Genomic DNA, 16,542 nt, shown 5'->3' on the forward strand with positions numbered 1-16,542 from the left:
GAGAAACTAATAAATACTTAAGAACACTATTTAAAGTGAAAAAAAAAAATCAAAAAGTGCTAGCACTATGATGAGTGAAATCTGAATTAATTTGGTCTATTAATATGGACTTCCAGGCAGAATTTCATGCAATCCGTTTGCCAACTTATATAGCAAAGATAAGCCTTCCTTTGATGGACTGCCAGAATATCTTCCATAAAATCAATGAGAACCTTTTAAACCAACCCTCTATTTCTTAGTTTTCTCCTCCCACTTCTCCCCAGAGAGTCATCTTCATCACAGAAAATGCTATTGATAGCAGCACTATGGGTACAGAATCAAGTTACAGAAGCTCAGTGGTAGCCCTTTATATGTTTTCTTCCAGCAGAGTTAAATTCAGGGTGAGGACATTATGCACATGGACAGTTATTACAAAGCACCAATGTGCTGGTTATTTCCGACCAGAATGAGCAAGTTGTAAACCTCTAACAGGTCAAGTGACATCTTTGGCATCTACTGAAATATCCCAGTCCAGTGACCACAGATTTAGCATTCTAGTGACACCTCATATGGTCAGATTCCCTCTAAAGAAAAAGGAGCACCATGAATCACAAAATCATCAAGGTTGTAAAAGACCTTCAAGACCATCAAGTCTAACCTTTGACTGATCATAACCCCATCAACTAGACCTGCAGAACTAAGTGCCACATCCACTCTTTTCTTGAACACCTCCAGGGATGGTGAGTCCACCACCTCCCTGGGCAGTTCATTTCAATGCTTGACAACCCTTTCAGTGAAGAAATTCTTCCTGATATCCAACCTGATCCTCCCCGGGCCCAGCTTGAGGCTATGTCCTGGGGAAGCAGGCTCTGAGACACAAACACTTACGTGCAAGAGATACAAATACTTCCATTATTTTCTTAAGACTCACCGTTTCATTTCCAAAAAGAACATCCACATAAGGCATGACTTTCATCATAGGCTCTTTGTAGAATTGGCTTATAAATGGTGCAGAAAGATTCAAGCTGAAGATCTTGTTGTTGGCAGAAGCCTGAGCAGCCACTTTTAATACTGCTTCTGGTGACACTGTCAGGAAGAATCCCTGCAAGCATCAAAACAAATCAACGTATGTTACTAATTTTGTATTAGGTACCACATGAAGCATGCTATTTCTGTAAAGTCTCTCCCAACCCACATTTGTCATACACATGCACAGATAAAAACTGGGAAATACTGCCTTTCCATTAAGGTATTAGAGAGGTGACAAAGCATCTGCATATGCCTAGAATCACAGCCTTTCAAAATGAAATATAACTCCCTACATCTGCATTCCATGGAGTACACTTTCCCATGGCAGCTGAGACTAATGTTCATATTTTAAAACGTGATGTATTATAATTCTACATGCTACTTTATAGTACTAGAGTCAATCAGACTGTGCTGCTTAATTCTGAAGTCCAGTATGATGGCTCTATACACAGCTAGGAGACTAATGAGATCTCCTACCTTAAACATTAGTACCTTGTTTACAATAAAGGACTTGAATATGCTGATTTTGTAGCACTTGCTACTGTTTTGCAGAAGAAAACCTAGGGGTTTTCATGTTTCCACACAAGTATTTTATTTGCCCCCCTCTCCCAGAAGTACTTTTCTTTACTCAGAACATCAACATTAAAGTATCAACTTCCACAAATCACTACTTGTCTACTAAATTGTGAATGCTGATTTAGACTCTATGAAGAACAAGGCTGCCAATTTGAATTTAGCATTGCAGATGGTTACCCCAACCACACGTGTTCCAGGAGCCATGTAAAGATCCCCTACAGCTTCATTAATCTACTAATTAAACAAAGGCTTAGACTTTGCGCTAATTAAACAAATTTTGCATGTTTTGTTTTTATAATTCTAAAACTTATTTTACTAACTGTTCTCTAAACTCAGTGAAAAACAGCAATTTTCAAGCATGAGCAGCAAGTGCAAAATTTAAGGCCAGAGATAATGTCTAAGGCACAATGAGAAACAACTTTGAGGAGGGTCTGACAAATGAAACACCATCTCAGTCCTACAGATAACACCACCACCATGACACTCCAAAAAGGTGTAATAGTGAAACAGTCTTATTTCCCAGTTTTTATCCATATGATTATGCCTTTGAATCACAGAATATCTGTATTTTCATCCTGCATACTTCAGTTATTGGATCATTTTAGGCATTCTACTCAATGGAAAAAAATAATGAAAGTCTACAGATTAAAGACTACTTTGAGAATATATCTATTTATTTCTCCTTACTCCACACTCTCCAGTATAAAAAATACATGGTTGATTTCAAAATCTGGGCACAATTTGCTATTTGACAAAGTCCAAAGGGCGTAAGAATCCTATGCATGTAGTGGAGCTCATCAGTACCCTGAACGACTGGAAGCCTGCAAATATCCAAGCTTCTCTGTTAATTTTACATTCTGAAGAATTAAAATGAAAGTTTATATAACTTCTCATCTCCATAGCAATCTCTACCATCTTGTAGTTTTTTATTTAATGAACAGAGAGATAGATTTTTAAAAAAATTGTTCCAAACACACAATAAAAATCTTTCAAGGGTAACGTGTTGCCAGCTCTGGATGAATGACAGATTGCTCTACACCGGTCTATGTAAATAGTAACCTGGTCAAATAATGAGGCTTCTTACCAATTTTAGGCTGAAAACTTAATCTGAAGTAAAATACATCTGATTGTAATTTAAGGTACAGAACACTATTCCCATGAGATCTTAACTCAGGCCTGCATCCAACTCCCTTTACCTTGGAAAGGCAACATAAAAGTGCTGAGACACAGATAGGAAAGCTTGCTTTTCAGATCCTGCAAAGTAAAGGCCAGGAAATCTCAAAGGCTAGAGCTCTGTCTTCTGGGTTTCTTAAAAATCACTGCTGCCATTTAATTGCATTCTTCCATGGCTTTGTTTATATTTTTATTTAAATAACTGTTTGACATTAAACCATCTAGAAATTAAGAGTTCTGTGTATGACAACTCTTTGCCAAGTATAAATTTTCTTTGCAAAACAAGTTGTAGCAGTACAATCCACACAATGGAATTAACAAAGTAGGGAGAAAATGTACAAAACTTAACCTGAAGAGATATGGATTTGAAGAAACCTAATCCAAGCCCCCTCTTTAAGTATTTAAATCAATTTTGTCTCACTTTTAGTCGAATTTCATGCAGCTATGCCCAGTGCAGTCACAGTAACCCAGCTTCGAAAATTTAAATTACAACTAGACAAGCCACAGACCACCCTACTGCGGCATGCTACAGTTGTGTACAGGAATGAATTCCCCTAAAACAAACAGGTTTTCTTATATCTCACTGGGATTCAGAGCAAAGTTGTTCTGTAACTTCCTTAGAAACTCAGCCTGCAGGCTTCTTGCAGCTGCTGCTGCTTTTGGAATGCCGAAGCCAACTACTCTTACCTGCTCAAACAATTAACTGTCCACCAACATTAGCTTCGAGTGGGAGAATAAATGTATCCTGTATCACTGGTGTAAAAGACTTTGTATTTCACTAGTAGGAAGTTCTATTCCCACTAACAAGAAGGTTAAGAGGCTCCTCAGAAGATAATCTATACCCACCTACACACCTTAGACTACTTCAGAGAGTTTTAGGCTCCTTTTACCCTCAAAACCCAAAGGTACTTAAAACAACCATGAGGAAAATACCTGTAATCAAAGGATGAGACAGTTAACAAACAGAAATTCCTGGGAAATGTACACTGCACAGAAAAATGAAATTACTGTGTATGTATCTATCTTTGTGAAGGAGGGGATGCTGGTGGACAGCCAGCTCAGTATGAGCCAGCGTGTGCCCAGGTGGCCAAGAAGGCCAACGGCACCTTGGCCTGTATCAAGAATACTGTGGCCAGCAGGACCAGTGTAGTGACTGTCCCTCTGTACTAGGCACTGGTGAGGCCACACCTTGAGTACTGCTTTTAGTTCTGGGCTTGTCACTTCAGAAAGGACACTGAGGCACTGGAGCATGTCCAGAGAAGGGCAACAAGGCTCAAGAAAGATCTAGAAAACCTGTCTTACAAGAATGGGTGAGGGACTTGGGATCGCTTGGTCTCAAGAGGAGGCCCAGGGAGAACCTCATCACTCCCTACAACTGCCTGAAAGGAGACTGCAGTGAGGTGGGGACTGGCCTCTTCTACTGTGCCTACAGAGGACAAGAGGAAACGGCCTAAAGCTGAGACTGGGGTGACTCAGATTAGGTATCAGAAATCTTTTTTTTCATTGTTAGGATGATCAGGCATTGGAATAGGTTGCCCAGGAGTGTGGTAGAGTCACCATCCCTGGAGGTACGTAAGAGGCATCAGGATCTGGTGCTGGGTGATGTGATTTAGTGGTCACAGTGGTAGTGGTGGGTAGATGGTTGGACTTGATGATCTTAAAGGTCTCTTCCAATCTTGACAATTCTATGATACAAGGACATGTGACAACTGGGCAGTGCCGTCACAGAAAGTGAAAGGCAGCAACACTGTACACCAGGAAAACCTATAAAACATTAAAGGCTATCAGATATATTAGCAGCAGACAGCATTCCTTTGGTGTGTGCTGTTAAAGACTGAATATACCAGATGCTACTGCTTCATGATGTGCCACTATTTTCTGCTGCTCAAAATGTAACGAGTGTCTTTTCTATGCCAGGAGGAAGGTACCACTGTACCACATGCCAGAGAGCAAGGCTGAACCAAAATACACACTAGGAAAATAGGATGGTAGGCTGAATTATGTATATGCATGTTTATATGTACACATGCACAAAGCAATACCATTCTTACGCACTGTAAGCAGTTCTTTTATTTAAATACAGCCCTTTGGTGGGGAAAAACCCCCATTTTCCTGGTCGGATAAAAAGAAACAAAAAGGAAGAAATAAGAAAAACACGTTCATGTATTGCAGAGACATGGCTATGTGAGATACAGTCACTTGTTTGTAACTTAAGAGCTTTTAAAATTCAATAAGATGCACACAACAGCAGAGGACAAAGTCAATAGAGAATATCATATTAATCTCACTTTTACAATATTCAGGAATTCTTTGATGCACCTTATAAGATATGCCAGGGTACTGTGAATATTGGATAGTCTTTTACATTCAAATCTTTTTTTTTTGTAGACACTAGCATTAGTGGAAGGATTTGGTGAGTTTACACACCGGTAATTTGTCTTGTAAGCCACCTCTCTCATTTTTATCACACACAGACCCAAAAGGTTTCTTCTGACCTACACTAAGCTCTTACAGCACTAGCTGTAGCAGATGTGAGGGCAGCAAATAAGGGTGTCAAAAGTGTCAGCAGCATAGAAACAGAGAGGGTTGAAGAGATGACCTCATGAAACTAGCACAACTCTGGCTTTGGTGAATGTAATTCTGTATAAGGTGTTCTGTCCAAGCTGAGAAGCCTTGCCTTACACTGAATTTGTGCTCACAAATTCCTTTGGATTACATACACAGAATGTTTGCACAAAGAGGATCAAGATTTTTTTTTTTCCAAGTGAGTATTTCCAAACAAATGCAGGGCAAGATGATAACAAACAGCCTTCCAATTTGGGATTTATTATTCTTTAATAGTACAGAAGCAATATTGCCTCAAGAACATACAGAGATAATAAAAATTAGAATTGCTTTCAAACCTACTACCTCCTAAAATGCATATACCCTCTCTTTCTAGCTCTTCCACTCTCCTTGCGACTCCCTTTCACAGAGTGGATTACATGAAAATAACTTTATCATATGAATGACAGAATTTTGAACCATGGCATTTCTGAGCTGATTTGGGTATGCCATTTGGTAACAATGTAAAATCAATAAATTGTAAGTGTGAATCAAAATATTTAACTTTCAGGAAAACAGATACAACAGTCTACTGCCATTTAAGACAAATTATATTCTGCCAACAGGAAAGGAACACATCATTTAATCCAAAATTATTTTATAGCAAGCATTAACATAAAAATGCAATTATGACGACATCACACTCTCATCCATCTAAAGAGTGGAATTTTTCAGGCACATAGAAAGCTTGACAGTTATGTAGTGACAGTCCTGATAAAATACCATGATTCAGTAAAGCCCTACAGAAATCATCTAACTTCAAGTGTGCTGGCAGTTCCAGTGAAAGAGTGAGAGTGCTGAGGTGCCAGAAAAACTTGCTCCATTACATGACAGACACAACCAAGTCAGAGCTTTTGGACCTGGTTAAGTTTCCTATATTCTGTACACAAAGAGAGCTTCAAGCCACACACTTGGGCAGAAGAAGCATCCCTCAGCTCTGCTCTGCCATCAGTCTCATCTGCTGCAGTTCAGCAAAAATACCAGAGCTTGGAAAGAGCGAGGCTGGAAAAAAAGTGAGGCTGCAACACATGGCAATTCCTGAGCTGAAGAATGAACCACTAGGTAACTGCTCCAGACGGAAGAACTTACACAAGGCTTCCAGGTGCTCTTACAACCAGAAGAGTCTGAAAGACTTTTGTATTCCAGTCTCTGAACTGTCTGAGCACAGATGGGGTGCAGTCCATGTCCCACTCACTGTGAGACATAGCAATGAAAATCATCTTCCCTCAGAACAGGAACCAGAAGGAATCTTCTTGGAATGATAGAGCAAAAGCTCTTCATCTGTCTTAGTACTTATGTGAGTTTAAAAGAGCAGGGAACAATCTAAAAACTACCTTTAACAGTGAAACATCTGAGCACATTACCTGGAATGTGCAAGACTGCCAAGGTAGCAGATTTATTGACACCTTACCTCTTGAATCTCTTGAGTTTTGAGCATTTATACTTGCAACCTGTTCCTGCTTGAAAGTATTGTTAAATTATTTTCCTTACTGAGCTACAACAGAATAGTCATACAGATACTAAAATACTCACGGTATGGGGAAAAAGCCCTCCAGAAATAATTAACAAGCCCCCACAAATAAAATAATCAACATGACCTTTACTAATAGATGTGCTTGTGCTTTAACATAGGGTTTTACTTTCTCTAGAAAGGACGAAAACTCTTTATCCACTTGGGAAATGTTCGGTCTGTAAATGAGTGAAATACATGAACGTTATTTTAATCTATGTTCCTGTTCTTCCTGTAATAGGTACTTCAGGAACTTAGAAAGTACCTAGACAATATCAATTGCAGTTTTGGACTAAATTTTATCTCATAATGATCAGCAAGCAGTTACTTAATGAAACAAAACTCGCTGTTTTTTGTCCAGTTCCTACTGGAGACAGTTGTTTTAAATCAGGAAGCAAGGACAGCAAGTATGCAACAATTTCTCTGAGTAATTGTTTTGGCTTGTTCCTGTATGCATTGTTTATTTTTATGAAAGTATTGCTTTATAACTGGAAAATGACTAAGCCATAAACTATTGTTTTATCATTCTGAGTGGCCAGTGTTTCTGTTTTCGATAAAAGCCAAGTTTCAAACAGTTTTCAGGAACATAGGAAAAAACCTAACTGTCAGTAAATGTGCTTATATTGACCGTGACATTTTCCTCTATGATGGTGCCAACATGTCAGAAGGAGAGGATTGCTTTCAGACTTGAACAGCTTCTTTGCTGCTGAAGTGAACTCTCATTGCTGCCATACTTGTATCTATCAGTAGCAGAAAACCTACAATATCTGGCACTGCATGTAAAAGAAAACAATTATTTTATGCATATATTACCAATTTATTTTTTAAATATTTTTCAATTCTGATTACTATTGATTAAATTTGGCACTCTCCAGGAAGTGTTCCAAGCCACGTTTAAGACAAAGTAATTGTGTGATTTTACTTAGGAGATACGTACTTACAGAGTGTGTAGATGAGAACTTTAACAATGAGGTGTAACTCATGTCCCAGAGAGCAGTAATATACCTACTTTTGGTGTAATGTAGAGCAGTAATATACCTACTTTTGGTCCTATTTCCCTGAAAAGTACAGAGTTAGTTAAGATCTTAATTCATCTTGCCAAAAACGAGCTCACGAATTTGTTTGACATGGTTCCCTGAAGTCTGCCCCTCTGTGAAAAAGCAAAAACACCTCTCAAATATGCTCCCTCAAACTCAGTATATACTTTGACATGACTTTATTAAGCTCAGGTATAAGATGTATACATTTAATTATATTGAATTTATAATAAAATTTTGGAGGAAGTACTAAACGTCATCTGGGACATAGGAGCCCAGAGATTTTATTACTTTGATTAATAATTCAACCTCCTTTGCCTCTGTTTACCCACTTGCAAAAGAGTTATAATGATAAATACACCTCCATTGGCAGAACCAGTAGGAAGTTTAATTACTTAACATTACTAAAATGACTGAAATTTTGTGTTGAAAGGTATTATAGAGTATAGGGTATTACCATCAATAAAATATAAGCTGCAAATCAAGCAAGCTATGATAAAGAGCAAGCCACTTCATTTCTCCTAGTATCCCAGAACCACTCTACCACACATTTTTTTCATCAAAAACCAATTTAATCCGTACTGAGAAAGCCATGCATCTTAAAAAATTGTTAAATTGCTGATTAAAGAGAGAAACCATTTCTTTCGCCCTTCATCCTTCTAAAATAACTCTTTATTAGGTTTCTCTAACTCATCTATTAATATGAAGATACCCTTGTGTTAAGACCAAAACGTAGATTCGGGCATACCTTTTTATTGTTTTATTAAACAATATCCAGAAGTCTAAAAATTGGCATCAATATTATTGATGATGTTTGGAACAATGAAATAACTGGTTCTCAATCTTAATTGCCAAAATTTTGAGCATAATCCCAGGATCCTTGTCCCAGCAAATAAGCACTTCAGGAAGCACAGAATAAGGTACGGTTAATTTAGGCCCTTGATGATTGTGCAACATTTGCTTTTTTGTATACAGCTAGTTCCATTAATATAATGTGGCATCTCATAAATTATGTAAACATCAACCATATGTTGAATTCATTCAAGTTTGGTGTGTACATAATATTTACAGTATATTAGTAAATTGAGAGAATCTATGTAACTACAAATGCATAGAGAATTTCTAATTCTCTAGACAGTTAATCCTCAGTTTGAAAGCTCTCTAAGCAAATACTTTAAACAAGCCTATTTCTTGCTTATTAAAATAGCTTTGAACAGGAAGAGAACAAATAGGAGTATTTGCTTAATTAAATGTGCCTATAGCAGCACAATGGTCTGTTTTATGAATACAGGTTAAACACTCAGAGTGAAACAACGACTGACCATTGGTATATCAGTAGATAATCACTGCTGACTGGGTGTCAAAAGAAAAAAAAAAGTCTCACCAAGCTCTTGCTCTGTACTAGCATATACTGCTATACCTGTGGCCTCAGTGTCAGGATCCCCAGGTGATGCAGGGGAATGCAACAGTTACGTCACATAAACAAACACAAGAATGAGTCCAGTGCCTGAGAAAATAAGTCAGTCTTACAGATTTCCCTGTCAACAATGTGGTCATGCTATGAAATGTTTCACTTGAATTCAGGTTAGAAAGCAGATACAAGGTATAATGAAATACAGGTATGTTTCTCCCTAAGCACTCTAAAACTGAAATACTTCAGCAGAAACCTTTCTTCCCTCCCCCAACTACCTTTGAGATCTTGTAATTTATAAGAACATAGCAGCATGGGGATTAAATATTAATCAAAGTCATTACCATCATCGTTAGAACATATTTCAAGAGCCCCAAAGAAAGAGCGTATTATTTCACTAATAAAGATCATATCATCAGAAATATGTAGCATGGTAGGTATGAAGAGAAAAAAAGAAATGATCAAGTGGTAAGTCAAAAGATTTCTGAAGTTTATAGCACTATTCAAATACTAACTCATCCTTTAACTGAGTTCATTTAAACACGGCAGACTCACCATGGGCAAAACTGAGCTCTGTATAGAACACACAGGTACACAGTACATTCAAAATATGTAACTTCGCTGAGTGAAAAAACCCACCCACCAAAATAAAGTTTAAAAAGAGGGGTCCAAACTCCATCAATATGTTAGTGAAATTCTGGAGCAGCTCCAAAGCTTCAGTGGAGATCTGAATTCATTTGGTGTGCAATAGGGCTTTCCCAAGGCACAACCAGGGCACCTGAAACCAACATTGTTCACAGGACGACTTACTCTTTGCATTAAAGAAATGACGAACTTTATGAACTAGTAGGACTTCCACTATTTGCAAATTAAGGTGTAAATAATTATTAAACCAAATACCTCTCCCACTCCCCAAGGTGCTTCCCAGCTGATTTTAAACAGCCTACATATCCTTACATTTACTTTCATGTTCAAGCACCACTACTGCGTAGAGTTAAGTGCATAGTGAAATAAAAAGCTCGGAAGAACTAAAAAAATAATTGGCATCATAATAAAGGATATATTTCTTTCCATTTCCAGCTTACCAAGTTAAGAGTGTGTTAAATATTTCTTTTAAGTATCACTCTTCTCGCAACTCTATCCTCAGAACCACAATTCCAACAAAATGTCTTTCACAGCAAATGTAACATTTACTATGAGCATGCAATTAGGCCCTAATCGCTTGGATTAATTACCACATCAGGGTTTACAATAAAACATTTATTGCTCACACTTCCACACACTAAAATTAATTATTTAAAGAACATTAATGTTATTGCTTGGTCTTTTAATTTTCATTATAGAAAGACTCTTACATGGTTTTGTTTCTGAACACAAATAAATGAGGGTCAGGATCTATGCTAATCCTAATAATTATTAATATAGTTGAAATGTGGACAGTTGCTAAGCTCTAAACAGAGATATCTTCACTTAAATTAATTTGGGTAATAATAACTGCCTGTAGAATACTTTGAATACAATGAGCTGTGTGAGTGTTTTGCATTAATTATTGAATTAGTACTGAATAAGTACTTCCTTCAAATTCCAAGGGTGAGGGGGAAATAACCCTAATTACTAGCTTTTTAGAGCCAAATAATACTTACATTAAGTTCCTGTTTCTAATGAACTTATGAGCTCATACCTCAGAAACCCACTTTTAATAGCAGGACCACTACTGTAACCAGGGAGAATGGTGTTAGTCTTTTACTTTGCACTGCTGTTCAAGATGCTTCAATACTCTAAGTAAGTATTAATTTTCTACTGAATATTTTCCATGCTTCTCTACCTGAAACTGACTCCACTCCTGTTACATTATTTGCCCATCTTCAGAGAAAATCATACTCCAGATACAGCTAACATGACTGAATAAATATTTTTTCCCCCATTTAATTAAAAATAGTATTTTAAAAAACCGTTTTAGATCAATAAATGATCAGGTTAGATGGTCAGCCTATGACAGAGAACTAACCTTTCTTGATGCAGCGTATCAGTGAGTTTACAAGTCAAATGATTTTGAGAAGAGGAAGCCCCTGAAACTTAGTGAGCTAATACTTGTGCTCCCTAAGAATGTGACCCTTTCAGTCTCCTTGGAAGTATAAGGCACCCAGGAACCTTCTCAATCTTCAGGGAACAGGTATCCAAGTTCGCTGGGATACATGTGCCCTCTGCAGATGTTGGGGTGTGTTTAGTAGCAAATGTTCATGTGACTGTACATCTCTGTGCATCTCGGATATTCCATCAAAAGCACTCCTGTGGCAGGGTGGCACTCGGGAAATACTCAGGCTGCTCATACACGCAGTGCAATGCGATTTTTCATAGCAGGATCACGTGCTACTGGTTTCAAAAATACTGTGCAATGTTACACATTTTTTTCTGCAACAGTAGAAACATATGGGCACTATTTTTTTAATGTATGACAAAAAATGGATTTTGTAAACTGCCTTGTAGATGAGAACTTATAGTTCCAAATCAATTTACAGATTAAAAACAACAGTGCAGAATACAGCTAGCAATTAAGAAAATCACTGCTAACTAGTTAGTAAGTGACTTCTTTAGACTCCTTTAAGTCTCCAAAACTTGTACTTGATCGAAACAAGGTTACATTCAAGGAGGTATTTCCAATATGGCAATTCCAATTTTATAAGTCAGGCCTAACCCCCTGAACCAATGTCTCTTCTATTTGTTAGTGCCCAAATTAGTTCGTGTGGTTTAATTCACAATTGGCTTATTTTTGAAATGTTGAAGTGTATAGGGAAAAAGAAGAGATTTATATGAGCTCATGTTCTTAAAAATGGTATTTAAAATTATATAAATCAAACTGCTTTTGAAACTCATGTGAGTTTTACAATATTCAAAGAAATTTCACATGGAAAAAATTTTCATGATAGGGGTCAAACATTAGAACTTCCTTGGAAGTATTCGAAATGACTGAACATAAAGCAACTGTAAACTTTGAATTTGCTCTAGCAAACCTCTAGGGGTCAATTGGAACCTGAATTATTGTAAAAATCTATGATATACTAGATCTGTGCGAAGTTGAAAAACATGGACAAAAAATATGTGGACAAACCATACAGTCTCCAACGTTCTATCAGCTTCTAAGAATGTACTTCAAAGCAGAGCATCCCAGGTAGTACTCTAACAATCAGAAATTAGCTATTTTACCCTGAAATAACCACCACAAAACTGATACACTTTGCAAACAAACCACGTAGATGCATTAGAAGTAGAACACCTTAGAGTTTGAGTTCCTTCTGCAGCCCTTCCTCTTCACATGGAGCATCTCTGAATTCCAAATTATGAAGTCAACGTGATCTTAATAATGCCTACAACCCTATATGTAGACAGTCCTTTGAACAGGAATGAGCTCTGTTACAGAATATTAATCAGAATATTAATTATGAAAAAATGTTCCCTGTTCTTTTTTACCCTTTACTTGAATCTTTGCCCATTCAATTTGTGTCCTTGAAAACAGAGAGAATAAGAAAAATACACACTAAAGCCATCATAATGCATTTAACAGTGTTAACTTGTGTGCTAATTTATACACTATAACCACGATTTCTGGATTAGACTATCACTGAATAACTTTGACATATTTGACGCACATAACAAAGACAAATGAAAAAGCACTCCCTTTAAAATCAGCATTGGAGCTCATGTTTCACTGCTTTTAAAAGAAAATGAAGTTGGGATGTCTCAAAGTCACCTACTTAGTTCTGAGAGGTTAAATCCCTTCCTTATGCCAGATAAACATAATTTCTAGTGTTTAAACAGCCAAACAAGAACATTTTGAAACTGTATAACAGAATAACCTCATTTTAGGGAATGAAAATTATTAGTCCACGTCAAAGTAAAATGCAGCATGCATTCTTCAAAGCAAACATGGAAAGTGTCTGTCTGAAGTTTTTGATATATTTTTACACATCTGTATCAATGGCATGCCTTTATTTACAGAAAGTCAGATCATTTGGTATTTATTGGAGCTTGCTCTCTCTTCAAAACACCTAACTATGGAAATCAAGGATTTCCTTTTCACTCCTGTCCCTACAATGCATTCTCATCAACATCTATGGTCCAACCCAGTCATGAGTCTAGTAAGAAACCAAAGCTGGCAAAGTGGTATCAAACACTTCTATAAATAATAAGAAACAGAAGTGATGATGGTACCTTGAAACCAGAGCTCAGCAGTCATGGATAAATCCTTCACATTTCTTCAATTTTCTAATTTTTAGAGCTCTAATTTTCTTTTGTAAAGTCAGTTGAGACACAAATCAGCTATTCTGACAAAACTTTGCCCTGGAGAGCAGTATCTATATGATACTATTTGAAACATCTTCCGCAGAACAAAATTAAGCATAAGAAGTTTCCTTCTGAAACAGATGTTCAGAACTGGTACAAATCACAGAAAAACTTATTACAACAGTCATAGCAGTTTATGCATAGCAATAATCATTGATATTTAAAGGGTTAAGTAGTTGGCAATGACACGAACAACAGAAAAAATTATTTGACAAGATTCCACCCTCATTCCAATCTCTACCAAAGCATCAATTGTAATTATAAATTTTCACCAAAGATGTCAGATTCTTATGTTAATCTCTGCACAATCTGACATTGCCATTCTTCCACTTGTATAGATGTGAACAGTTATCATTTTGTTTGTATGTCACCACAGACAACATAATCAATAGTTTTCATATCTTTCTGTTCACACTTTTTGTTAAAATGAATTTCATGAGTGCTGCTTACTTTTGTTCCACTATGAAACTTGTTACTGCTTGAATAGAGAGTACTTAATCTCAACAATAAACATTATAATGTATGATAGAGCAGTCAAGGGGAAAAAAAAAGTTTCAAAATTTTTTTCCAGTCCCCATTTTACCATAGTCTGTCCTTATCAAATTAATATCTAATAACAGAGACACGAAAGCAACACAATGGATGGCTTTGTTCACTTTAGATGTACTAATCTGAAGCACAAACTGCCTTTCACTCCTTTTCCTTTCATGTTCTGTAATTCTGTAGTAAGGAAATCTTATTTCATGAAACTCAAAGCAAAAAATTTGTAACTGGAAATTACTGGTTTATAAAATATTACATGCCAGCATCAACAATTTAAAGAAGATCCACAAACAGATGGATTGCTTGTTTATTGTTTCCATACCCAAAGAGCCAGGAAGGAAGCCTAAAGATATTCTTTCTGACCTGTCACTCAGGTGAAAGAACCATGCAGGCACATTCAGCTCTTCCTGCAGTTCTGCAGCAAAACTCCCTCACCTCTGAGCACAGTCAGCACAGTTGCTCCGTACCAGAAACAGACACTGATAGATTTTCATAACAGTTGTAAATGACGCTGGTTGAAAAATTGTGCATCATAGGATAGTGGTTCCCGTGCAGGTAAACTTGATCCTTACTGTGCTGATCCATATACCTATTCTTCATGGATGCTACTTTAAAAAAAAGTAATTTTTTAAATCAGTCACCAGGGGCACAAACTGAAATGCAAAGAGGAGAATAAATTTCATGCTGGCATAGGCTTTACTTTAGCTTTTACAAACGAGCACCACTGTACCAACAGTGAAAATGGTCTGGATTTTATATTTGCTGAACTTGACTTTAGAAACTGACTTTCTTGATATGCAGTCAGGTGGAAGTTTCCCTTCCAGGCACCAAAACAGACCAAACTGCTCCAACAGAAAAAACTTTTTTTGGATATAATGATTCAGCTAAGGTTTGAGGCTCTAGCTTCACCAAATATGGACTTTCGACACTTAATACCCAACAGAGACAGTCCAGATCTTCTATTGACAGCACTCAACTGATTTTATCCAGTGTGAACCAGAACCAGTTAAGAGCTGGCTTCATCTACACCTTACCAGCTTACAACTGATATACCTAAAGCATAAATACACTTATATCACCTAACTGTTAGGTTTAGCCAGAGGTTATTACTGTTAGAAACTGCAGGCGTTGCCTTGCCTAGAAGCAGAGAAATTATGAGCTCCCCTTGAACGAGAGCCTCAGGCCTGTGAAGCTGATGCACTTAACTTCGGAAATCCAGCAGTACTCAAGTCTAAGTCTAATGCACATCCATAACCTCTGAGTTACCATAGTATGCTTCAGGCTGCTGAAAAAGCAGACTTCAGAGAATGGTTTGCAGCACAGCAGTACTTCTGTGTATGTGTAATAAACAGTCTCTGAAGTGTCTTCTGACCCTATTTACTCCTGAAAAACTGCATTCATACACACAGGAGTTGCAGAAGTCTTCCTGTGAACTTGCTTTTCTAGCAATTTGCTCTCCACAACAATTGCTTACATCTCACGTGCCCTGCCATACCCTGGCCACTCTAATCTTGGAGCAAAGAATCTTTAGAATATTCACTGCTAATAACAGTCCTTGGAAAATATTCAACAATTTCAAGACTCTATGATACATTTTAGAATTCAGATATTTAACACCACTGATGATTACCAATTTTCCACAATTACCACCAGAATCATTCTATGAGGATTCTATCCTGAGGATACAGATGACCAGGAGATGTGTGAAACTTTTATAAAACATCTTCTGAATGTCTGGCATTTTGATAGAGTAATACTTTGTCTGCTTTTCTGACTGCCTGCTACAAATTTGTATTTGCCTTTGGATATTTTTCTTATGGCAAAAGAGTCTGTTGCAAGGAGACGTGTACCTTGGTTTTACTACAGTGAATTATGCATCTATTCCGAGATCATGCTCTCCCGAATGAACATCCAAGCCTGCTAAAAATGTCTGCCAACATACTGTGAAGATCTGGGAAATGGCACACCCTCACAAATGCCAGATGTAATTCTGCCCACAAGAAAAGTCAGATGGATTCCTCCAATAAATTCCTACTTCTTTTGTCTGCCTCTTGGTTGATATATGATACCACTGCAGATGTATCCAATTTTATTAAAATTTGTCCCATCAGCTCTACTCCAAAAGGAGAATTTTCAGATTTACCCTGAGTTTGTGCACATTTGTTACAAGTTGTTTCTAAGCTGAAACCCAAGTGTTAAGCTTTATTCCATTTTAGTTCACCAAGGCCCATACCTGGTCAGGCAGTCTTCCGTGTCTGTGGTTGTAAAAAACAACTGTATTTTTCTAAGAGTGCTTGTATATTTGAGCTCCCATCTCAGTAAATTTTTCAGTTAGCCCT

General features: G+C 37.2%; 1 protein-coding gene across 1 annotated transcript in view; it reads right to left on the reverse strand.

Annotated features, from left to right (window-relative positions):
* ADK (adenosine kinase) overlaps positions 1–16,542 on the reverse strand; it is a 259,246-nt gene that overhangs the window by 79,934 nt on the left and 162,770 nt on the right. Inside the window, exon 6 of the mRNA XM_008642852.2 lies at positions 911–1,081. Coding sequence (XP_008641074.1) covers positions 911–1,081 — 171 coding nt within the window. The remainder of the gene's footprint in view (positions 1–910; positions 1,082–16,542) is intronic.

Source organism: Corvus brachyrhynchos, unplaced genomic scaffold (genome assembly GCF_000691975.1).
Source record: "Corvus brachyrhynchos isolate BGI_N302 unplaced genomic scaffold, ASM69197v1 scaffold279, whole genome shotgun sequence".
Lineage (NCBI taxonomy): Eukaryota > Metazoa > Chordata > Aves > Passeriformes > Corvidae > Corvus > Corvus brachyrhynchos.